Source organism: Eurytemora carolleeae, unplaced genomic scaffold (assembly GCF_000591075.1).
Source record: "Eurytemora carolleeae unplaced genomic scaffold, Eaff_2.0 scaffold41, whole genome shotgun sequence".
NCBI lineage: Eukaryota > Metazoa > Arthropoda > Copepoda > Calanoida > Temoridae > Eurytemora > Eurytemora carolleeae.
Genome location: NW_019396234.1, coordinates 528,984 through 554,056, shown reverse-complemented (window position 1 = coordinate 554,056; position 25,073 = coordinate 528,984). Strand labels below are relative to the sequence as shown.

Genomic DNA, 25,073 nt, shown 5'->3' with positions numbered 1-25,073 from the left:
CCTCCAACAAGAAATAAATCACAGAGCAGCACTGAAACCTCAACATAAATCTTGTCCCACACAAAAAATAAGGATACTTTGTAGATATGTGTGAAGATCACTTGAAACAAATCGTTTATAAAAAAGGAACTGAACACGTGTCTCAAAATCTAATTTTCGACTTCAATCTATTATTAATATAGTTAAGGTCTACAACATCAGGTTCCAAAAAATTCTAAAATTAAATTTGAGGCTGCAGGTATTCAGTTCTTTTATAAAGTCATGAGTAGCAACCATAGAGAATAGAATATATAGAGAGGAATTTGTTTTACACTTTTTTCTAGTAAATTCCCCTCTATACATTCTATTCTCTATGGTAGCAACTTTATTCTCTAAACCATACACCACAATAAAATATTATTTTTCTTGGAACTTTTTCAAGATTGAATCAAACAGTATGCAAAACTGTACTGAAATAAAATAATCTTAACAGAATTCATTTCTTTAATTTTAGGGTTGGGTCAGTTTAAAAACGTCGCAGTGCAAAAAGAAAGTCTGAGGAAGTTATTAATTATATTAATATTTAATTTTTCTAGTTTAAACGTTTTGAGGCCCGGTATTTTTAGGGTAATTATAATTAGTAATAAAATCAAAATGTTATTGAAACGTACAATGAAAACCACATGAAGAAATTATTAATAACAAATTATAAGATTTGCTCTATGATGAATTATCTTTTAGTATCTCTAATATATTGAATGTGGTTGTAATTGAAATATAAATGTTTCTCTGGTGTTTCCTGTATCAGTGTTTCAATATACTTATATAAATATATATGTATGTATCTATGTATACATAATACAACCTTAGTATATATTATATATATATATATATATTATTCATACTTGAATCTACAGGTGTTTTAAAAGGGAGGGGAGGTGAAATATGAGAAGGATCATATGATATTCCCTCATGTAAATCTAGCAACAAGTTCACTATTGACTAAATCCCCCTCTCCTATTGGATAAACTAGGGTCACGTGACTGCTTACTAAAGTGCTATTGGCAGTTGAATCCTGCAACCTGTGGCTTCTATGATTAAGTTCACCACCTGCAACTAGTAGTAATATTTCCCTCTACGTTATAAACACTATACTTACAACAAATTAATTACACGCAATACACGATCATATTACAGAGTGAACTTAGACGGTTCTGTATACCCTCTCCTACCTCTGTTAAACCCTACCCACTAGGTAGGATAGATTGAGACAGCAGAACCTACAGCAGCAGTAATGGATGATAACTTGGTGCTGCTTGCGTGGCGACTGAATCCCCAGCGCGGCTCCCCGGGACAGCCCTGCACAACAGCAACACAAAGTTTCGCCTATGCAAGTGGGAAGTTGAACACCCCCCCCCCCCCCCTATTTCCATACTTCTGACACAACACAATCTTTTGGAAAACTGCTTTGTTTCGCAATCGTTTTATTGAGCTAAAACAACTTGTCACTGACAAAACACAAAACTGAAAAATATCACCTTTAAATGATTTGAAGATATTGTTTTATTAATTTAGGTTTTTGTTTTGTCCCCCCGCAGGATGTCTCAATATATTCTTGAAAACTTTAAATATATTTTATCATATTCTATATCAGAGCTCAAGAATTTGAGGTTTTATCTATATATTTCACTGTATACGAACCTCTTACGCATTATTAATGTGAATGGAATATTTAATTTTAAGATTTTTGTTTAAGACTGATTGACATTTCTGAACTTGGTTTTGATATTATGTTAATACTGAGTGTATTGTGCGCTAATAATATATGCTCGCATTTCAAAGATGTAACTTAAGTTCGATGCTTTTTGGAACAACCTGTATGGGAACCCTGTTTTTTGCATTGAATGTTGATATTAAAAGTGTAAATTTACACTATTAATACTTTTTGGTAATAATTGGGAGTCTTAAAATCCCAATTGATGGCTATTATACTGCAATATATCCTGAAAAATAAATCCCAATTGATGGCTATTATACTGCAATTTATTTCCTGAAAAATAAATACCGGTTCCTTTAACTTTGGGATTTCCAATAAGCGTTCGCCTTTCTGAAATCTTATAAAATATGTGCAGAGATATAAATTTCTAACTATCATTGAATATCAGAGAAGTTTAAAGAATTTAATCGGTGGCATGGTTTAATATAAAGGGTTAACCAAACAGAAGACTTGAATCTCTTCAAATATTACGATCCTAAGTTTAAATTAAATTTTCTGCTTTAAATGGCTATTTTAATGATTTGACAAAGAAAGAAAGAATTGTTTATAGTCGCAGGTACCATGAATATAAGGAAACAGTAAGTTTAAATTCCGTACAGTCGTCTCTGAAGCACACATAGAATCAGCCTGCTTATAAAGTTTGAAGTGTCGCAACGTCTTGGGCTTTGATTTTACCGCTCTAACTCATTTATGCTTTTCTGTAGTTACATGTACATTGTAACACTATATTAAGCTCTTATGTTTAGCTTTTGGCTTTTAAGAAGTAATTGGCAATATTCTCATCGATCTTTGCTTGAGATCATTAAACCACAGTCCACGGTGAGAATCATCCTTTGTATTTTAGAGCTTAATACTAGAAGATATTTTGCTCGTGTATTAATCTTATCGGTTAAAGTTTGTTTACAAGACAGGACGAATTCAACAATAAAGACTCCATATTAAGGTCTTAAATGTATATTATGTTTTGATCTAGAAAATTGAACAATTTTGTAACAGAGAGGTTAGAAATTAGAATTTTTTAGTTTTTTTAAGGAAATATCTTTGTAAAACTTGTAAAAGAAGCAAACGCTATGTTAAAGATTTAGAAATGAAATTATATTTGTTTGATATTATAAATATATTTAGTTCTATTCAAGTTTTAGCATAATCATCCCCCTCTAGTCAGCATTGATGTACAGTGAATATCCTTTCATATACAAAACATCATTCTCAGAGTCCCCTCGATCCCCATAAAAGTTCGAGGACTACACAAGAGGACAGGGCAGGATTTTAAACTTTCGACAATTAAAAAAAAATTGCTCCCTCAAATATGAGACTTATCTCACTTACAGAATATATTATGTTTTTAAGTTCCCCATGCCCTCCCTCTTCCTTCTTTGTTTGAGGAAGTAATATCTGAATATAAAATTTGAGTTCCTTTATTCTAAAGTTTTCATTTATCTATTATATCCTGGTATATCTCATGCATGGATTAAATAAGGATTATATTCTGTATTGCAGTGAATGAAGCGAGTATCCTGCGTACTATATATAAATGCTGGAATGGGATCAGCCATGCAGAAATGTGTTGTTACACGCTACCTTCACAGAGATCCCTCCTGCAACAGGTTCACTATCATTATCCAGCTCCGTATCTTCGTCCTTCCCATCAGATCCGTCCTTATCTCGCCTTTATTCTCCAGAATAATACCAGATATCGGGATAATTGTAATCACGGTTGAAGTGCTCCCGAGTCTAGTGTTTTAAATATCAAAACCTGTTCAGACGTTTCAATTAATTCAATTACATCTACTTTGTTTCAATTAATTCAATTACATCTACTTTGTTTCTCTATGCCGTATCTTTTTTACTTTACTGTTACCTCTCCTTGTTTTCCATTTCAATGTATAATTTAATACTAGCATAAGTAACTTTTTATGCTCGGCTGAAAGAGACCTTCTTTGTGTGTACGCTAAAGTTTAATCTGATGGCAGGGGACCTATCCTTTGTTACCAAGAGGAGCATGCGTAAAATTTTTTATATTTTAGTTACATTTCTCTCTAAACGGTACGGTTTGGCCGGCTTATATGTAACAAATATCTACACACAGACATAGAAATATATTTCGACACTATGCTTTACATACACGATTTTCTAATATTAATTTCGCTTCCTCGTAAGAAATTGAGCTTTTGACACAAGCTCAAATTTTCTCATCTCTCTACATTGCAACGTGATGATGTAAACCTCTGATAATTCAAACTTAGACTATTTAAGATAACATAATTCATAGATGGAAATATTAAAGGTCTAAGACATTGGGTTGCAAAAATATAGAGATCAGAAAACCAGAGTTTGCGGCAAAAACTCAGTTCCTTTGATTTTATAAAATCCTTTCAATATTATCTTTCTACAAATAAAGATTTCCCGGTTTTGCCATATCAAAGAACAGGTTTTTTAACAAGCTAAAGTAAGAATTATAATAATTATTTTCTCTAATTTGTGAAGTCCTATTACTGTGAAAGTTAAAAAATTAACCCATTTGAGGGTACAAACCTGTTTTTATGAGATTAGTTAAGTGTGTGTGCCGGTAGTAGGACTGCTCAGCAAGCTCTTCTCTCTAATCAATTGGGATTTACAGAGTTTCTACAATCTACAATCTGCAAATTACGTCAGCTTTCCTATAATTGTATGGTTAAGTAAATGATTTTAAAAATAAACGGCGAGAGTTAAATTACAGAGATTTCAGTGCAGTGAGACAAAATTAAATAGTTTTTCGGATTAAAATCAGATATTTGGAACAGTTAAAAATAATCTGAACCAATGCAAGAAATCATATTTTTTTACACGACAAATCCGTCCATTTTGATTTGAAAATGTTTGCTTAAAGATTGAAGAATATCTAATCCATATTCTTTAGTTTCAAGCCATGATATCTATGATTTTCAAACTTGGATTATTTGATTTCAGAATTCATACAAGATTTACGAAGATAGGGATTATAAAAACAGAATTTGCGGCATGGCTCAATTCCATTATTTCTCCCAAACTTAAATGTTATTTCACTACATAAAAGCTCGAATTTCCTGAAAGTAATGAAATGCACGATTCTTCATCGATTCAAACTTTCATTTATCTTTATTCTACATGTTAGAAATCCTTCATTTTTATATTTAAAATCAAAATAGTGTCAAACTAAACAATTTAATTCTGAAACAATGATTACATCTAAAATATGATATACGTACATTTGTACATTTGTATTAATTTAGTCTGTTACATCACTAACCAATCTAATCATTCTTCTACACTGTATATATCAAAATAATCACTCATCATGTTCTTTTCATCGTAGTTTTTCTCCGGGTTCAGCTCCTGCTCCTGGTCCAGGTTCAACTGTTGCTCCTGGTCCAGGTTCAACTCCTGCTTCTGGCCCAGGTTCAACTCCTGCTTCTGACCCAGGTTCAACTCCTGCTTCTGGCCCAGGTTCAACTCCTGCTCCTGGTACAGGTTCAACTCCTGCTCCTGGTCCAGGATCAACTCCTGGGATTCTTTCTCCGCAAACTCATCCAGATCTTCCACCTCCCAGATAGAAGTAGATTGGTTCATTTTATCCCGACTCTTATTAAATACTCCCTAAAAAAAGTGAAAATACAGTCAATTTAAAGGAACTATTTTCCTTTGATACAGTTTTAGATTTCATAATAAAAACAATTTAAAAAAATAAATTCACTGATTTTTACTTCTCTAACTGAAATTATTCTTCTTATTTTATGTATCTACAGGGCGTTATCCACACAATATGAGAATATAAAGACGACCTGAAATTCGATACTAAAGACAATTTCGAGAATTTCGAGGTTATATTAAGTTTCTGACTTATATAAGGACTTTTTCGGCGTATTAATAATTTGGCATAGAAACAAACAAGTTTACAACTACAGGGTATCATGAATGTAAGGAAACACAGTAGAAATTCCGTTCCGTCGTCTTTGAAGTCTTATCCTTAGTGGGTAACCCTGTATGTAAGCAGTAAGGTACAAAGTTTTGATTTTTGATTTAAAATAAAATCTTGAATAACTTTGCGGATGTAGGGTTACCCACCAGTAGTTGAGACTTCAGATACATACAGAGTTTATTTTTCCTTCATACATTTCTGGTTCCCTGCAATCATATAGACGGCAGAACCAGTGCTTAGGATCCGGATCCGTTGGATCCGCAAGATTTTGGCTTCCTGGATCCGGATCCGGATCCAAGGGGTAAATTATCAACCAAAAACTACAAAAAAAACTTTTTACTGCTAAAACCCAAATCTGAACTTTTGAAAAAAAAGAGAGAGTATAAAAATTTCCTCATTTATAAATGGTTCATCAAGTTTTAGGATAAAAATAAGCGAAAAAAAATCAGTAAATCTTTAAAAAATGACCTGGATCCGGATCCATTTTTTTCAAGGCGGGTCCGGATCCGCATCAAATTTAAATGGATCCTAAGCACTGGGCAGAACATTAATCTTCAGATCGTCAAGTCAAAAGAGTTTTGTGACGTCCTAAACATGTCTCATCGTAATCATTGGCTCTTAGTTTATCTATTGAATATGAATATAAATATGAGTTTATTTACATTCCTTCCACAATTTCATCAAATTAGATTTATTTCTAACTATCTCCTCTCTATACCTGGTGTCTGATACAAGATTTTACATAATCTATAAGTTCTCTGCTTACAGGTTTATCATATTCTTCGGAACCATCCTTGTCCTCTAGCACCATCCTTAATTAAATTAGAACATTCAAAATCAACTAAAAATTGAATTTCTCCATCGCTAAGGAAAATCGACCAGGAAATTCCACAATTTAGATCCAAGCACAATCAAATATGATGTTGCAAATGGACACCCTGTATATAAAAAAAAACTAAGCGCTTATGTTCGTCCTAATTTAACTAGTGACTGTAAGCAAGTTTACTTACAAATAGTGTACTACATTTTTTATGAGAAATATAAACGAATTCAGCTCAAGTAGGACCAAGTTTTATTTATTATTTCTGTTGCATAACATTTTTAGAAGTAAACTCAGACTGCATTTTGTTTAAAACGTACAGACCAAAAGTAGTTTGATCGACATTAAAAGGTATCTAGGTCAAATGATATCATTATTCAGAAGGAGTTCCAGGGTCCCACAGGTTAAAGACACTCTATTGTGATGATAACATTAGACAATCTCTGTAAATGTTTGCAGCTAAATAGAAAGTTTTGTTACTTTTTATCGAAATGACGAAAGTCAATGTTTAAATTCTGCGAAAACGTAATATTCTTATTTGAATTCTTTAACCCTTGACAGGTATATTTGGTGTGTTGGACTATGCCAAATGAAGTTTGCACGGCACTGAACAACTCTAAAGTAATTCATCACTTTTAGTTTTTAGACAGCTTCGACTTTAAAGGGCCTTTGGCTTTACATACACAACTTTTACTTGAGAGCGTGCTCATCTTGGGTTGCAGTGACGGCGGTGAAGTGATATGAACAATTATCTCAAGAACTAAAGGATCTCTGCATTTCTATATAATCGTAATCAGTGTTTGTCATCATTCATAATTATTTTGACAGCTAGAAAGGTATAACAAGTGTCATGGCGATTAAACGTTACGCAATTTTTATGCAATATTTCTAATTCTACTGCAAACAAACCAATCCAACGTTTCCAACTGGATAAATGATACTAGTTGTACTCTTTGACCTTCCTGCTTATGATGCATTTTACAACCTTTATATTAGAAGTTGACAGGTCCTGCCTTGAGTATTATTTATCATTTGTGGTGAAGTTGTGTGAAACATTCTTTCAAAAGTAAATATTTGCAAATTATCTTTTTTTCATGATTTGATTTTAATGGTTATTATATCGTTAGAACTGACGAGGGTCAACCCAGACCGTGAAATATATTTTCAATCAAATGTGGAACTAACATCTACTTTATTTACTCTATAGAGGTTTGGTCCATCACCATCATCGAATTGTAAAAGTTGTGTGAACTGCTGCATGATTAAAATGGCCGACTAATGTAGGATGATAAACAGAAATTAAATTGCAAGGATAGAACCAGAACACAACTTAACACGCATTTACGATAACATATCTACAGAATGCCAACTAAACTATTAATTATTAAGGAAATGACTCTTAGAAAAAAACTCAAATTATATAATTCCTTTATCATTGCAACCTGATGGTGCAAACCTATGATATTTCAAGATCATTTGATCTATTAGGACATAGTCTGAGAAGGTATACGCCATTGGTTTGCAAAGATAATATTAGAGTTTGTGCAGACTTAATTCCTTTAAAAGTGGAAATTACACTTATTGTCATGACATATATTTAACTGGTCCATAGTTTATTTCGGGATTAAAAAACTTGTGTTAAAAATCAGACGAAAACTTTGGGACCCTTTTTTGTTTTTTTTTCTTGAAAAAAACTAAGAGATATTATCCATATCTAACTATTCATCATTTTATAATTCCCATAGTGAAAATTAATCAACTTTAACTAATCTAAGCTAACCAAGCAGCTTCAGGCCGGTTAGAAACCTCTACGCTCCAATTTACTAATATCTGAACAATTCTTTAAATGTCAAATTAAGTACACTATAACAGCAAAATTCTCTTAGCTGCATCTGGAGTATTAATAATTAAACGTGACAGGTTTGAACCAGCAAAAACTAGATTATTATTATTTCAAAGAAAAATGTTTGTCTGCACTCATGGTGTACACTGTACATTGTACAACTCGTACAACGAAACTTGACAGTAGGAAGTAGATCGTCTTTTATCTTTAGAGTAGTTTTTAAATCACGGCATTGCACTTTCTTTAACATATTTCTAGAAGTAATATTCTAGAATTACAATCACAAAATTCCCCAGTCCTGGCATTTCCAAAATGTGGTCTGCCTTTTCAGTGATGTCAAATTTACGGAGATATTAAAAATTTCGTTCAGATTTCAACTTATTAAATAATAATCATAATAAATTGAAAAAAATATTGATATTGATAAGTTATATTGAAAGCACAAAAAACTCTTGTATGATGTATAAATCTGTAATCAGAGTAGATAGGTTGGTTTGGATTTGGTTCTAATCCATAAACTGTGCAAAAAAGTTTTTTATACCTTAGACATTCCAAGATCCGCTCATTTTGCCAGTTTGCATCTACATATAGGACTCCCTGAAACAAATAAAAGATTTTGAATATAAAAAAACTAAATTTGCAACCTAAAGATTGCAACAGCAAAAAATTACTAACAGAGGAAAAACTTAATTAGTGAATATACTATTTTAAAATTAACAATTAAACATTATATAGTCTTATTTTTTTAACATTGTTTGACATTTATGTTACAATAATGTCTCATATTACAAAACAAGTAATATTTTAATTCTAAGAATAACAAAAACTTGAATTATTATCTGTAATTTTTTCGATAAATATGTAAAAATTTCTAACCTTGAAATCTACCCTTGCAGGCATCTTTTGAACACTATATGTTAACACTCATCAATTCAAATAAATTTTAGATGTTAGAAACTCAGGTTTCTGAACTAATGAAAAAATGTCGATAAAGTCTAGAATGTTTGTTTCTAAAACCATCACTTGATCAGGTGGGGAAGGGAAAGGGGATTGTAATTGTAAGAAGTTCTTTTTCCCTCTAGAAAAGAGATTTGATACAAAAAACTGGAAAGGAAATGGGTTTTTGTTACAAACTCTTAACTGTTTCCCCCCTTTATCTTAGCAACCCGATGTCGTAGTGCATTGATATTTTAAACTATGAATTCTGTTAGATCAAATATATAGTGTAAGTTTGAAATATTATATTATGATATAAAAAGATCTGGATAAAACTGATGATATAAACTAAGATCTGGATCAAAATGATGATAAAAAATAAGATCTCTTTAAAACTGATAAGAATTGATGATTACTGGTTAAGGACCCGGAGAACCCGAGGTATTTCGGTTTCACTAAACTGCAACCAAAACTCCTGAATTAACAAAATAATCGATGAAATGTTTATTAGAAAGAAAAATATCTTTAATTAAAAAGATTTTCCGTAAAAAATGGTTGACGAAGCTTGAATATAATTTCAAGAGATAAGATAAAGATAAAAACGGGTTAATTCATTTAACAATTTTTAAACATTACTTTAAACCTCTAAGTGTTCCAAACGTACGTACAGTTCTGCATACTGAATTGAATGGTTTATAGATATACTAATCATGAAAGATGAGAATTCAATGACGACCTGAAGTTATTGAGGTCGTCGTTGAACAGATAATTAGTTTACCTTTCGCGGTGTAGTTGAAGATACAACAACTTCACATGATGCTGTCATAACGAAATCCACTGAACACTGTAAAAAACGTAATTAATGATTGTCCGTAGGAAAAGGATCTATTAGGTTTAATTCTCTCGCTGAATTGGGATATAATGATTTTTTGAGTCAAAAATATTAAAAAAGAAGAATAACTTGGCAATTGATGACCAATATTTTAAAGTATATTCATCTGCATTAAAACTAACTNCGACCCTTTGAAAGATTAAAAAAAATTTTAGGGTAAAGTTAAATTCTTGCCTCTGTAATATCCATAAGGATCAATAGAAGATTTGTAAGCCTGACAACTAGGATCACACTTTCATCGTGAGTTCCTGGCCTGAACAAAGAGTAGATTAGTAAACCTAACAACTAGGATACAATCTTCATCAGTTCCTGGCCTGAACAAAGAGTAGATCAGTAAATCTAACACTATGATACAATCTTCATCAGTTCCTGGTCTAATCATGAGTAGATTAGTAAACCTAACAACTAGGATACACTCTTAATCAGTTCTTGGTCTAATCTGGAGTAGATTAGTAAACCTAACAACTAGGATACAATCTTCATCAGTTCCTGGCCTGAACAAAGAGTAGATTAGTAAACCTAACAACTAGGATACAATCTTCATCAGTTCCTGGTCCAACCTGGAGTAGATTAGTAAACCTGTAACAACTAGGATACAATCTTCATCAGTTCCTGGCCTGAACAAAGAGTAGATTAGTAAACCTAACAACTAGGATACAATCTTCATCAGTTCCTGGTCCAACCTGGAGTAGATTAGTAAACCTGACAACTAGGATACAATCTTCATCAGTTCCTGGCCTGAACAAAGAGTAGATTAGTAAACCTAACAACTAGGATACAATCTTCATTAGTTCCTGGTCTAATCTGGAGTAGATTAGTAAACCTAGCAACTAGGATAAATCTTTATCAGTTCCTGGTCTAATCTGGAGTAGATTAGTAAACCTAACAACTATGATACAATCTTCATTTGTTCCTGGTCCAATCTGGAGTAGATTTGTAAACCTGACAACTAGGATACAATCTTCATCAGTTTCTGGTCTAATCTGGAGTAGATTAGTAAACCTGACAACTAGGATACAATCTTCATCAGTTCCTGGTCTAATCTGGAGTAGATTAGTAAACTTAACAACTAGGATACAATCTTCATTAGTTTTGGTCTAATCTGGAGTAGATTAGTAAACCTAACAACTAGGATACAATCTTTATCAGTTCCTGGACTAATCCGGAGTAGATTAGTAAACCTAACAACTAGGATACAATCTTCATCAGTTCCTGGTCTAATCTGAAGTAGATCAGTAAATCTAACAACTATGATACAATCTTCATCAGTTCCTGGTCTAATTTGGAGTAGATTAGTAAACCTAAACAACTAGGATACAATCTTCATTAGTTTTGGTTTAATCTGGAGTAGATTAGTAAACCTAACAACTAGGATACAATCTTCATCAGTTCCTGGTCTAATCTGGAGTAGATTAGTAAACCTGACAACCAGGATACAATCTTCATTTGTTCCTGGTCCAATCTGGAGTAGATTGGTAAACCTGACAACTAGGAAACAATCTTCATCAGTTCCTGGTCCAATCTGAAGTAGATTAGTAAACCTGACAACTAGGATTCAATCTTCATCAGTTCCTAGTCCAATCTGGAGCTAGTATATTAAGTATTTTTTCTTTAAAAAAAATGTTATTACACCCAAACCACTGACTCACTTTTTGTTTATGCTTCGTTTGCTTGTATCGGCGCTTGACCCTTCAGCACATTTGCCATGTTACAAAATTCATGCCTTAAAACGGCTCTTGTACTGCCTTGGAAAAATATACAGTGATAATCAGAAAACAATGGAATAAGAAGACGATATTATAACAATTTATAGTGTATTTGATGTTGTTACAAAGAAAATAATTTTACAAGACAGTTCTTAAATCACTAATTAAGTGAAAATGGGTCTGTTTACACCGCACAGTTGCTGTGTCTCATGCTGATTGGAATTTTTAAAGTTATAACTTGATTCTAAAAGCCTTCTTCCTATTTCAGAGTTTTATGGTTATCACTGTATTCACTGTAATTTCACCTTTGAAGGATTAGAACAGTAAAGAATAGATCTTTATCATCTTCTAGAACTTCATTTTCTCCAGCCTCGTCAATACAAGCAAACCTTTTTAACAAAAACTCGTGCTCTGACATATTTCAATCTGAAAAAAGTTTTAAAAAATGGCTAGTTGGTGTTTAAGTAGTTCTACAAAGCATGCATTAAACATTTACAGGTAACTATGGGAGTATTTAATTTAGAAATTAAAACTTATATTTCTTCCCAATTGTAATTTTTATTTAATTTTTCTTTTATTCTCTAGTATACAGATACTAGTATTTAGAAAACCGTAAACAAAAACTTCAGCATAATTATTTTGATCTGTGTTTACTCTTTTTCTCCTTTTTCTTTCTGTCCGGCTTCTTCTCATCCTCCAGGAGATTGTTCTAAAGAGAGAATATGATAAACTTGAAATAAAGAATATAATAAACTTGAAATAAAGAATATAATAAACTTGAAATAAAGAATATAATAAACTTAAAATAAAGAAATTAAGGAACTAATGTCTCTCATTAGCTGGTAACATTTTAAATAATTTCTAATACAGACATTTGAAGACACGTTTGCATGGCCGAACAAAGTAAACTGTAAAAAATAAAATATCATCAAGTACGTGGGATTCATTTTTCTGATGCAGATTATGCGAATCTATATCTGAATCCGGCAAATACAAATTTATTGAAAACATTTTGGCTTCTGAATCAGGATCCGGATGTTCGGGTCAAAATATCAACCAAAAACTGTAAAAAAAAACCTTGCTGCTCTCAAAACACAAATTTGAACTAATGAAAGAAGAGAGATTATAAAAAAAGTTACTTATGTTTTAGCATAAAAAAGCGAAAAAAATAAGAAAATAGTTTAAAAATTCTTGTTTTGTAAAAAAAAATCAGTTAATGTTTATAACCTGGATCCGGATCCAGATCCAGATAGCAAAAAGTGCTGATGCAATTAAATCCTATGCAGTATGCAAAGACAAATATCATGAAAATATGATAACGTTAATAATAATTTTTGAATGTTATGATTTCGTATTTTACGCTTTTCTTCTTAACTTACATCGTGTTCACATAGCTGTACGGATAGTTATACTACCTCTCTTGTAGGACTTGTAGCCCCGAAATCAAATTAGATAAAATTACCAATATGTGAATTAATTTTTTTTAAAAGCACATTTTTTATGTTGGTTGTAATTTCTATCAATAGCTAAATCATATTTTTCTGCCAAAATAAATCTGTTTAATATTCAATACATAAAATTAACTTCTTTAATAAAATCACTAACAAAAGACTATTTTCTGAGATGAAAAAATGTCTAAAAATAAAAACATTATAAATGAGGACATTATCTTTCTTTACTTGAGACACAGATCATCAAAAATCTTACAAGTTAGGATTTGTTTATCGTGTCCGACAAGGTTATTGATTGTACTTTACCAAATGAGATCTAAAGTGCTCAACCAGAAGCTTCGAGGAACCTAGGTCACCATTCTCCAGAGGACAAAACATACACAGATATTCTCTTTTCCTAAACATAGAATTTCTGAAGGTAATAACAATACAAATCGATCTGATTAAATCTATACCAGTTTTTGTCCCAAACTTAAATCCATATTCTTTGCAAAATAATGCTGTAAATCTTTGATAATTAAATTTGAAATATCAAAGGTGACTACTTTATGTTGCAAATAAATAGAGTTTGTGGCAAAATCTCAGTTCCTGTACAGACGAAGTTGTTACGTAGGAACCTTAATATGAGAAATTGACATGATACACAAAAAATCCGAAATTTGTAATATTGCAGCTAAGTATTGAGGATAAATAAGTGTGCAATACACACATACATTCAAGCTTTATTAGGAATAGTATACACACAATATGATAAATAAATAAAAAAATTATTTACAAAAATTAAAAACCCTGTACAAAGACATTCATTGTATAGGAAAAATACAAAAATATGATGGTCATTTCCTTTTCCCGGGAATAATACAAACTTACAAAAATATTTAGATTTTTTATTTAAAAAAAAATATTAAGATATCCAACCTTTTCTTCGGGTGTATAGGAGCAGATTTAACCGCAACATGAACCTGTATTCAAGCACAGTTTATATAATTTAAAATAAATCAAGTTTTAAAAATTGCTTGTCTGTAAATTTCGGTGAACTCCCGCTTACTCTGTGACATCCCCTTTCTACTAACCCCTCAAACCCAATGACATAGTAAATAACAAAAATATTTGATAATTGTCCGTCTAATGTTTTTTAACCCCCCGTGGGACAAATCTTCTTGAATCAAAACATGGATTGTGTTTCCATAGAAATAACATTTCTCCGTTTTAACAATTCATTAATTTTTTTTTGTGTGTGGGGGGGCAATCGCCTTGATTGAAGTTTTAGTGCTATTCGTAATATTTTTCAATGAGAAAAATTAACACGCATTTTATTTTACAAAGATACTAGCTGGAAAATCCAGCGTTGCCCTAGTTTATATTATTACTCATAGTTACTCCCATCGTTTTCCCGCGATTTGTATTACATCACGATGTTAGCTAAAGCTCCCGGCGTTGCCCGTGGAATTTTAAAAATCCAAATTTGTTATTTCCTAGTTCACTCCCTGGGTACCAATGGGTTCTCTATACAATTTGGTTCCAGCTAATATTTCTATATATTTACTTTGCTTGTCTGTTTGTATGTATTCAATAAACGTCAAAACGGCTGAACTGATCGGGCCCAAATTTTGTGTGGGACATCGGATGACCCCAGGGGAGGTTTATGAATGATAAAAATTTCAAAAATTAGCCTCCTACAAACTTCCATTTTCATTAAATTTAAAAAATCCACGATTTTTGTTTATCAAATCCGCGAACTTTTTTGTTATTGTTTTACAATGTATACCAAGAGAACATGTTCACAATTGAAATAGAAGATCGGCGCGAAGCCCCCTGAAAGCCTAATATTTACATATAAGCAAAGAGCTTTATAATATAGATTTGAGTGGTGTGACAACCTATTTTGCAATATTAAATTTCTAGACCAATTAGTGTTTGCCAAATCTACGATAAGGTTAAATTGATTGTAAAAATGTGCTTTCCTCTATATTATTGAAGGGATTGTATACGTGACTTTGTTATTTCATATTTAAAGAAGGATGATACAAACCAAGGATGTAATGCAAGGAAAGTTATTTCAGAAGTGTACGCATCTTTTGTACTGCAGTGTACTGTCTCAGGGCGGTGATGTAAACACAAGACGGATGTCAAAGCCTGACATAGGATCCATTTTTCACATAAAAAATCAATGAAATATTCTGGTCATAGGAAACTATTATGTGAATTATCAAAATTATCAAAATATAATGCTTTTAATCTCCTCGGATACTAAACGAACACTGATGCATCTATTCTTGTTTACAAATTCCGACCAGAGAGAACTGGTTTCAATATGTACGCAGAGTATACGCGACAGCAATTAACTTTCCTTGCATTACAACCTTGATACAAACTGCCGGAGTATTAAAGTTACTATGTAGCATATCGTGTACAAGACAAGGACGGGTAGTATGTGGGTGTTCAAAACCTTTTTTTATTTCTATCTTAAAATGTGTATTTGATTTTATAAGGCTTAATTGATAATTCCTTTGCTTTTTATTATATACTTCATAAAATCAAAACTAATAGAGCTACGAGGACAAAAAGCCATGCCAGTGATGTTGCATTAATTTGACCTTTATCTTCTGCCTAGTCTGAAGGGATAAAGTATTTTAAATATTTACGAAATTCCATGATTATGTGGCGAAAAAGTGTCGATGATTCTGTCCCATAAGGACATCTTTAAGCTAAGATTAACTTAACAGTGTTCCTAATACCAAACATTTGAGTATTTTCTGTACTTTCAAATAGATGAAGAAATGCGTATACAATCCCTTTATGGGGTTTCGCCGGGTTTGATGGAGACGCGAGATCAGGACCAGATCCAAAACTTTCCTCCTTATTCATAATCATCATACTCTAAACATACATCTTTATATATAAAGTAGTTATCTTAAAATAGATTATCAATTACAATAGAGGGCAACGTAGAATTTGAACACTCTCAGTACAATTGAATTGTTACGTCACAAGTGTCAACAGTTATATGTGCCCGACAAAATTGTATGATAATAGTAATGATAAAATAAGTGCAATTTTGTGTTCATTTTTTTCTGTTTTACACTTTTTTATTTAATCTTGGAAAACAATGTCAACTAATGGGAGAAAATGTTGTCTTCCTTGTTATATTTGACGCTTGTGACGTCATGTATAATTGGGACATTTCTCTGTTGCCACCTATTGTACATGATAATCTATTTGGTTATCTCTGTTTTGGTGTCTGTTTGTTTGTTAGTTTGCATGTCTGCTCACAACTTAGGAACCTCTTGACCGATTTGCCTCAAATTTTGATTGGGGAATTAGCTTGGTTTAAATTTGAAAAGTTGAAAAAATCTAAGTGAAGTGGATTGTTTGGTGGTTCCCAATCTAGTCTTACAGTAAAATTGGAACTAATAACTAATTTCCTCCTTGAATAGAAACAGAATAATAAGAAAACTGGCATTATACATCATAATTAGATAAAATAAAAAATTTAGTTAGAGGGTTGACTTGCTTAAAATGACGGAAAACCAGCATCTGACATGAATGTCAAAGACCAAGACTGCTCAATATTTGGGGAAACCAACTTCTGACATGAATGTCAAAGACTGCTCAGTATTGGGGAAACCAGCTTCTGACATGAATGTCAAAGACCAAGACTGCTCAGTATTGGGGAAACCAGCTTCTGACATGAATGTCAAAGACCAAGACTGCTCAGTATTTGGGGAAAAAACTCGAAATGTCATGATGAAGGGATCGTTCAGTTATTTGCCTGAAAGGGACTGTATGTAGACGTGATTTTAAGTGACCTTCCGTTTAAAAAAGGAGTGGCATTTCCAATTTACAACGGTACCCTTTAAATCTTAAAATAAGCAAGAATGGGGATGCAATCGTAGTTCTTCCATCTTAAGAATTAAATTTTGAAAATTTTGTACTTTGTCTTTGTGGCACAAAAGGAATTGAGTCTTTGTCACAAACTTACATTTTTTAATCCCTGTATATATTTGCAACCTGATGATGTAACCCTTTGATAGTTCAAACTGAGATCATTTGATCAAACATAATTAATAGTTTGAAATATCTAAGGTCTACGACATTGGGTTGGAAAGAAACAGGAATTAGAAAATTAGAGTTGTGACTAAGACGCAATTCCAATTAAAAGCAAAATCAAGATTTGAAATTATCAATTTTTATATAAACGAGAATATTTTTTAATCAAACAAATGTTTCAAGGTAACCGATGTGAATCGCTAATGCCACTTCGACAGTCACTTTAACAAACCTGTTGGTGGGAGAAGTAGTTCTGTGACATGTCAACACTTACTACAGGTTCGGTGTACTGCTCCTGGTAGGTTCCATCATACAGGCTCGGATTCATTGAAACCAGGTTAGTCAGATCCTCCTGACTCGGGGCTCCGTAAGAGCTGGTTTCCATGTTTTCTGATCCAAGACGGTTCTATTACACAAAGTTGTTACCATATTATTCATATTGTGAGAGATACGTACTAAGCATTTTTTCCAAGGGGCCGGGGGTTGATTTTCCAACCTTTAGAAGAAAAATGAGAATTAGACAAAAGATTGCAAGGTTTTCCTCCTGATTGGCATAGCAAAAGGGATAGCAAAAAGAATGTGGTGATAAACTTTAAATAAGGTTGACAATCTTTTAAAAACATGAAAAATAACCTCAGATAAATACTTTTGAGCCGGATTCTCAACAGACCAGTATTTTTGAAACCGAATACTACCAGCAGCTGCCTGGGTTGCGTGACCAAAGTCATTTGCTCCGATAGGACTCAGATCAGTCAAGGAACTGATTAGTTGCTGTCCACCAGAGATCGGAGTTGAAAAGACATGTGTCGGTTTAGTATATAAAACCCCAGACATAGGAGTAGATAGGTTCATCCCAAAATAATTTCCGGAATCTGAAAAATATTTTTTTACTTATTTAATATTAGATAGATGCAGTTTGAAATTGAAAAAGTTTTTTTAAGTAAACATGGGTATTCAAAATAGGATGAACTAAAAATAGAAATCTTTGAATAACTCTGGATAAAATGTATAAATTGTGAACAAAATAGAATCAAATATGTAAATGGGATGAAGACAATGGCTTTTACCAAAAAAAATTTTTTTTCATCAAAACAATTTTAGAATTGTAACTCTTCAGAATGGCGTCAACAACCAGATTTACTTAAACATAACCATAAAAGAATAAGTATATACTGCAAAAAAAGGAAAAAGAAAACGAGGAATGTTAAAAGTTAAAAGAGGTTCTGTTTTTGGGCGGGTCTTGTCACAAACTTTGATTTTCTAATCCCTTTATCTTTGCAACCAATTTTGTAGACCTTAGATATTTCAAACTATGAATATTCTGTTAAATCAAATAATTTAATTTGAAATATCAAAGGTTTATAGTTACAATATCATGTTACAAAGATATAAGGATAAGATTTAAGCTTGTGGCAAAATAACCCGCATTAAATCATACATTGGTAAGCGATCAATACAATGAAGACGAATTTTGAATTTAAGTTTTGATTGTTAACAACCTTTTTTGAATTTCAAGTTTACAATTAATCAAAGAGAAACTTATTAAAATGACAGCCTCTCTTGACTTCTATGTTTCTGTGTATCCATGCCTTTTAATAGCTTGATATAAATCAAAATTGAATTCGAAAGTCGTCTTCATGGTATTGATATAATCGCCTACAACCCCAATACTTGCCAAGTAATACAATAAAAGTTTTCTTTTCCCCTTCCTCCATCTATATAGATCTTTTTAGATCCACAAAAAAATATTAAATTATCATTGAATTAAAGAAATGTTTCCTTTTTAAATCCTTATTGAGGAACAGTGCATCCTCTTTTTTCAAAATGATTAAATATTTTATCTTACCTTGAATACCGTGGCTACTATCAGAGCTGGGAGAAGACACTGCTCCAGTATCGTTGAAGCGTAGAGGTGTATTCACTAGTTGTGGGGACCCGGAGAAGGTATCGTGGAAGGAAGGGAGTTTACTCGCGTCCTCAGGACTCATCATCATCTCTTCCTCTGCCATTTTCTCTTGGAAATATACATTATATTAAATTGATATTTGCTTCCATTGTCAGAAAGTCTTAGCTATATGGACTGCAGTCATAGTTTCAATTGTCCCTCAACTTATCAAGTGGCATGTCTGACTCACAATGCAGGTATTCTAATTTTTCTAGTTGAAAATTCATTGCTTCAAATTGCGGTTCTTTTTAAAAATGACTCGTGGACTTATACACCGGAGGAGTTAATGAAATTAGAAAAATGCATCTTTTCAAGAAAGAAAACCGATGATATCTTCCTCAATGTTGATCCAGTAGGGTTTAGCGCAAATGTTTCTTTTTAAACAAACAAGAAAGAATTCAAAATATCTAATAGATAACTTTTTTCACAAATTTGTACAAACTGAAAAATGAGAACTGTATTTAAGTTTCCACTATCCAGGGAAGAAACAATTCTGTAAAATATTGGGTGATGTGTGTGGTGGGAATATATTTAATGAGCGGAGAAAGATAGAATCTGTTCAGCGTTATCCGAACCATCCATTCCTCTGACGGGAGGAGGGAATATACATGATAAGTGCTATTATCCACCCATCTAATCGGTTTTGTCAGGAGGATTTGTGAGAAGTAATAATGGGGTCTTTCTCTAAAAGGGGTTTAAATATACATTTAAACTTTTTTAACTTGATCTAGCTGTAAGTAGAAAAAAAGGATAGTTATTAAGAAGAACACTAAAGAATTATTTGATAAGATATATATGTATGTCAATATGAAGTTCAGATTAAAATTTGAGTTTTCATCTCCCGATCTAGATTGAAGTCTAGTGTTAAAGGGCCCTGACAGGATATACCAATAAAGACTTGACAGGGCAGCTCCACAGTGTTCGATGTGGGCATAATTTGGCAGAGATTCTAGTTAAACACAAACTGTTACAATATATTCACCAGTATTCAATACAACACGCTACACTATACAACATCAATACTAACAGACAATTTAATATTCATAAAACCAAATGTTTATTAACACTTGAACATTTGTTGGTCCAGACTAAATTATAGTGAAAAGAAAAGGATAATTTTGTTATCCAAGATTTAAGTATTATAATGAATAATCGATGAGGCGGAAAAGATAACCAAGTTTCTAAGCTCCGACAAAGTTTAAGGTATGATACCAATTTAACCTTAAAGATATGTGAACTAAATATGATAATATTTTTAGCTTGAATTGGTTTTTGTTTTCGTTTTTTGAAATTCTTATAAATAATATTGAATTGAAGTTGACATGATATGCACAATGATTCAATTATATTATTCTCAGGCGTAGTGATTTCAAATATGTTCCTACTCCTTCTATATTCCTTGTTCTTGGGAGGGGTGGAGAGCAAGGGTATGGTTGGGAAGGTTAGCGGAGTGGTTGGATATCCTGTGACCATTCCTTGTGATATTACTCCTCCTGGACCCGGAGATAGTCCGCATCTAATCCTGTGGTACAAGAATATATTTGGAACTCCGATTTATAGTGTGGACGGTAGGAACGGGTTGAAAACTGCAACACACTGGAGAGATGAGAATGTTCTGGGAAACAGAGAAAACTTCTTTATCTCGGAGGAGAAGGATCTTATCATGGCATATCTTAATATATCCAACACAAAACCGTCGGACGCTGGACCGTACAGGTGCAGGGTGGACTTCTGGAAAGCTGCCACCAGGAACTTTAAAATCTTTGTGGAGCTTGCAACCGAGGTGGACGCACTCAATATATACAACGGGAAGGGTCAGCTGATCACGGATCGTATTGTAAGCAGCAGAATCAATGGTTCCATCAGTCTCTCTTGTAAATCATTTGGTGGATCCCCTCAACCTGTTCTATCCTGGATTCTTGACAATGAAACTGTTGCAGCTCCAGTAGATATTGTCCAGGTTGAGAACTCTGTATCCTCTAGGCTAGAGCTGAGGAATCTTCAGATCAAGGATTCAGGGAAGACAGTAACATGTTTAGCTAAGAACAACGACCTATACTCCCCACCACAAGCTTCAGTCAAACTCGAGATAGTTCTAGCTCCAGTCCGAGTTGAAATATCAAGAACAGTCTCAACATTTGTAGCAGGAACCTCGTATAACCTGACTTGTCAGGTTCTTGGTTCCAATCCAACCCCAACAACATTTCTGTGGGTTGCAGGAAAGAAGCTTGAGAACATAAACGTGCGCGAGAGTTCGGACGGGAAAATATTTACTATTGTTTCCACTTTCATCCCAACTCCTGAACATGACGGAGAATTTATCAGCTGTCGTGCTCTTAACAAATATCTTCCTAATGAAGCTTTAGAGGATCAGTGGAAGATTAGTGTGGTGTATCCGCCCATATCCGTCATTAGGGCGGAATATCCTGAATATACAAACCAGAGCAGTTTATCCGTAGAAGTGGCGCGAAAAATAATTCTCTCTTGTGAAGCAAAATCCAACCCTAAACCGTTCGAATATCATTGGAGACACAAGGAACTGGGTAGAATAAATTCGCAATCCAGTACTTCGTCCAAATTCATCCTCCAGGACATTAAGGTTGAGCAGGCCGGGTTCTATACCTGCCTAGCAGAGAATCTCCAGGGTGTCGGAGAATCTAACTCTATTTATGTAGATGTGCAGTATCCTCCTATCTGTAGAGATGAAACTGTTCTTGACATATTTATTTCTGTTCACGAGTCCGTGGATCTGGTTTGTGAGATGAACTCGAACCCAGTGAACCTAACTTTCCTCTGGAACCTGCACATCAAGGACGGAGACGTTGTGAACCCTGTAGATGTTCCATCCTCCCAGTACACTCAGCATGAGAGAAGATCCGTCTTAACCCTTACCCCCAGGACTCCTGGAGATTTTGGGACTGTAACCTGCAGAGCTAGAAACAGCGTTGGAGTTGGAAGACCTTGTAAATATCAAATAAATAAGAAGGTAAGTTAACTACCGGCTTCAAAACTAGTTATATGAACTTTTACATATGTACGTTAAAGGTAACTACATATGTACGTTAAAGGTAACTACATATGTACGTTAAAGGTAACTACATATGTACGTTAAAGGTAACTTTAATGGAAAACATCTCTACAAGTATTTTTTAAAACATTTTCGAAACGATATGCCACACTCATTGTAAAATACATGTATTGCGTATAATATCCCAACCGCTTCAGCAAACTGTCACCTTTGAACCAAATAATATTGAAACATAAAAAAAGTTGAAGTTACAATATTCCTAATTGCTCTGACATTCTTTTTCATATTCCAGATATCAGTCCCTGGGTTGAAGAGCTGCCAGGTGACTACGAAGTGGGAAACTATCCTGGTGGTTTGTGATCCTGAAAACCAGGTTTACGATGAACATGTTGAATACGAAGCTGAACTGCTGGATACAGGACTAGGTATCAGTAGAACTCTTCTATCCTCCGTCCCAACCTTTAGTTTCCCCGCAGTTCGACAAAACACGGTGTATACCATTAATGTATCCGTTCTCCAGGGTCTACCCAGCCAAGGGAACGGGGTGGAGAAGAAGGTAAAGTTTAGTCAGGTTCTCTCCATGAAAGAATCAAAGCAGGACAGCACCTCTGCTCCGACAGATGTATCCCTCCTATATGAAGATCAGATGATAGAGAAGCTTCTTCCCCTTCTTGGAGTATCAGGACTCCTCATATTCACGTTCATTATAGTCATGGTTTCCATCAGTATTATTAGAAGATCTAGAGATATCTTCAAGGATAAAACCCTTCACACTCATATAGCATTTAACCAAGGACTTGATCAGGTACCTACTCAACAGTGCATATTAATTCTAAAATGTAAAAATATAAGAACTAAATTAGTATGTTTTTGTACATATTGGAACGAGACTTTATCTAGTCCTTAATTTCTCCATAGTTAATGAATGACAATGCTTGAATCGCAGAATAAACGTTTAAAGAGCGACCAGCCGTTCTGTAATTCTTAGAAATACGGTGTTTTCAATAATTAACATTTTGATTTTAACTCTTATTAAAATCTTGACTCCAATTTAAGATTTGTCATTTTTGAAGTTTGGAAAGGCAGAAAACATTTAAGATCCCAAGACTAGTCGGAATTTAAGTTTGTATTCTCTAAAGTGCAGTATTATTATTCAGTTTGCGAAAACTAATTGTAAAAAATATCAGTTGCAAAAAATTCTTCCCTTTTAAAGCAATGCTTAGGATCCGGATCCAGATCCGTTGGATCCGCAAAATTTTGAATTCCTGGATCCGGATCCAAGGGCAAAATATCAACCAAAATCTGCACACATAAATCTTTTGCTCCCAAAATCTAAATCTTCACTGCTGAAAAACAGTGAGATTATCCTAAATTTCTTCATTTGTTCCATTACACTTCATACATTTGTTAAATATAAGATCACAAAGATAAATACATTTTAAAAATAAATTTGAAACCAGGAGATTTCATCCGACTATTGTGATCGACTGAGCAAATAATAGGCACATGAGAGAATGATTTATAATTTTTCTTATTTCCAGGATATTCCCGGAGTACACAAAATTAGAAGCGGGGTTCATAGAGTACATAGCATGGACCAACTCAATCAGGTTAATATTACTAAGGTTTTCTATATAAATGATAAAAATAATATAAAAACATGACATAGAACAATCTTCGACTATTACGAAGCAAGTTGACCAATCATGTTGCGTTTAACCTGAGTAGTCGTGGCTAGATCACAACTCCTAAATGTTCTATGGCCACGGCGGCGTGTATCAAATTTAAAATTATATTCGATATTTTTTCTTCATAAAGTTTGAGCTTTTAATTTCTCTTTAACGCCATTTAATACTAATTTTAATCTGATTTGATGCGAAACAATTAATATAAGGAAGTTTCTTAAAACCGTGTTTCACAAATTTTTTGGTTTTTAGATCACATTTGAAGGGTTTAGCTCAGATGCTCTGAAAACCGCTCTACTCCCAAAGTACAACACACTTCCTGTCGGCGGCGTCTCCATAGTGTCGGTTCTCCAGCACACAAACTCCGTCTCCGATACCAGCATTGTCAAGAGGGTCACCTTCGCCAAGGGTTCCGGAAGCACAAGCTCTAGTAATGAGAACTCCTCCAGCGATTCTGTTCGAACTATGCGGGATCGGAGCGAGTACATGAATGATCAAGATCCACCATCGTATCCATACGAGGAGAGTTCTCTAATATAGATCTAAAACAGCAAGATGAGGACAAAATAAAACATATCCTAGATCAATTTAATTTTGTTTATAAATCTTAGGGAATTTATTGCTGTCATAATATTTTTACTTACAGTTGTCGGCGTTAAAATCAATACAATGAAAACGAATTTTTGATATAAGTTCTAACTTCTAACAAGCTTTTTTCAAATTACACGTTTACAAGAGAACAAACGAGAAATTGTTAATTAAGAGCGTCTCATTATTTCCGTATCCATCCCGTTTAAATGCCTGGCAGGCAATAAATTGAAATCGAAAGTCGTCTTCATTGTATTGATATTTACGACGACAACTGTACACCAAAATTATTTTTAAGAAGCTTACCTTAAAAATAATGTCTTCCAGAATTAAAACAGAAAATAACTTGCTCTTCCATCTATATCTTCCATTTTTCGTTACAGCTCCCGCATTTTTAGTCAATTTATACATAAATAATAAAATACAAAGCAATATT

The 25,073-nt window shown here is 33.3% G+C and overlaps 4 protein-coding genes and 1 long non-coding RNA gene across 7 annotated transcripts in view; 2 read left to right on the top strand and 3 right to left on the bottom strand.

The window, feature by feature from the left end:
- The window catches only part of LOC111698859 (longitudinals lacking protein, isoforms H/M/V), a 6,964-nt gene extending 5,644 nt beyond the window's left edge, over positions 1–1,320 (bottom strand). Inside the window, exon 1 of the mRNA XM_023469325.1 lies at positions 1,212–1,320. The gene's annotated coding sequence lies outside the window, so the exon portion shown is untranslated. The remainder of the gene's footprint in view (positions 1–1,211) is intronic.
- Positions 1,321–2,401: 1,081 nt separating this feature from the next.
- On the top strand, positions 2,402–5,178 carry LOC111698857 (uncharacterized). Its single transcript, XR_002764639.1, has 3 exons — positions 2,402–2,575; positions 3,257–3,363; positions 5,091–5,178. It is a non-coding gene; the product is annotated as an uncharacterized LOC111698857 (long non-coding RNA).
- LOC111698853 (involucrin) lies at positions 4,889–12,329 on the bottom strand. Its single transcript, XM_023469321.1, has 8 exons — positions 12,196–12,329; positions 10,359–10,437; positions 10,071–10,136; positions 9,709–9,767; positions 9,233–9,266; positions 8,898–8,953; positions 6,412–6,505; positions 4,889–5,371 (listed from the first exon to the last, which is right to left on the bottom strand). The coding sequence occupies exons 1-8, from the start codon at positions 12,306–12,308 to the stop codon at positions 5,033–5,035; spliced, it is 840 nt and encodes a 279-aa protein (XP_023325089.1). The 5' UTR covers positions 12,309–12,329; the 3' UTR covers positions 4,889–5,032.
- A 99-nt stretch (positions 12,330–12,428) lies between these two features.
- Positions 12,429–19,460, bottom strand: LOC111698851 (uncharacterized). Of its 2 annotated transcripts, none has more exons than XM_023469319.1 (7): positions 19,238–19,460; positions 18,025–18,263; positions 17,624–17,797; positions 16,137–16,221; positions 14,260–14,305; positions 13,648–13,738; positions 12,429–12,599 (listed from the first exon to the last, which is right to left on the bottom strand). In XM_023469319.1, the coding sequence occupies exons 1-7, from the start codon at positions 19,398–19,400 to the stop codon at positions 12,525–12,527; spliced, it is 873 nt and encodes a 290-aa protein (XP_023325087.1). In that variant the 5' UTR covers positions 19,401–19,460; the 3' UTR covers positions 12,429–12,524. The 2 variants fall into 2 exon arrangements, with proteins under 2 accessions (XP_023325087.1, XP_023325088.1); XM_023469320.1 differs by having other exon boundaries at positions 17,666–17,797.
- An 836-nt stretch (positions 19,461–20,296) lies between these two features.
- On the top strand, positions 20,297–25,043 carry LOC111698849 (hemicentin-1). 2 transcript variants are annotated; one of them, XM_023469314.1, is made up of 5 exons: positions 20,297–20,539; positions 20,695–22,322; positions 22,657–23,169; positions 23,906–23,974; positions 24,302–25,043. In XM_023469314.1, exons 2-5 carry the CDS (start codon positions 20,712–20,714, stop codon positions 24,587–24,589), a joined length of 2,481 nt encoding a protein of 826 aa, XP_023325082.1. In that variant the 5' UTR covers positions 20,297–20,539; positions 20,695–20,711; the 3' UTR covers positions 24,590–25,043. The 2 variants fall into 2 exon arrangements, with proteins under 2 accessions (XP_023325082.1, XP_023325081.1); XM_023469313.1 differs by lacking the exon at positions 20,297–20,539 and having other exon boundaries at positions 20,581–22,322.
- The last annotated feature ends 30 nt before the right edge of the window (positions 25,044–25,073 follow it).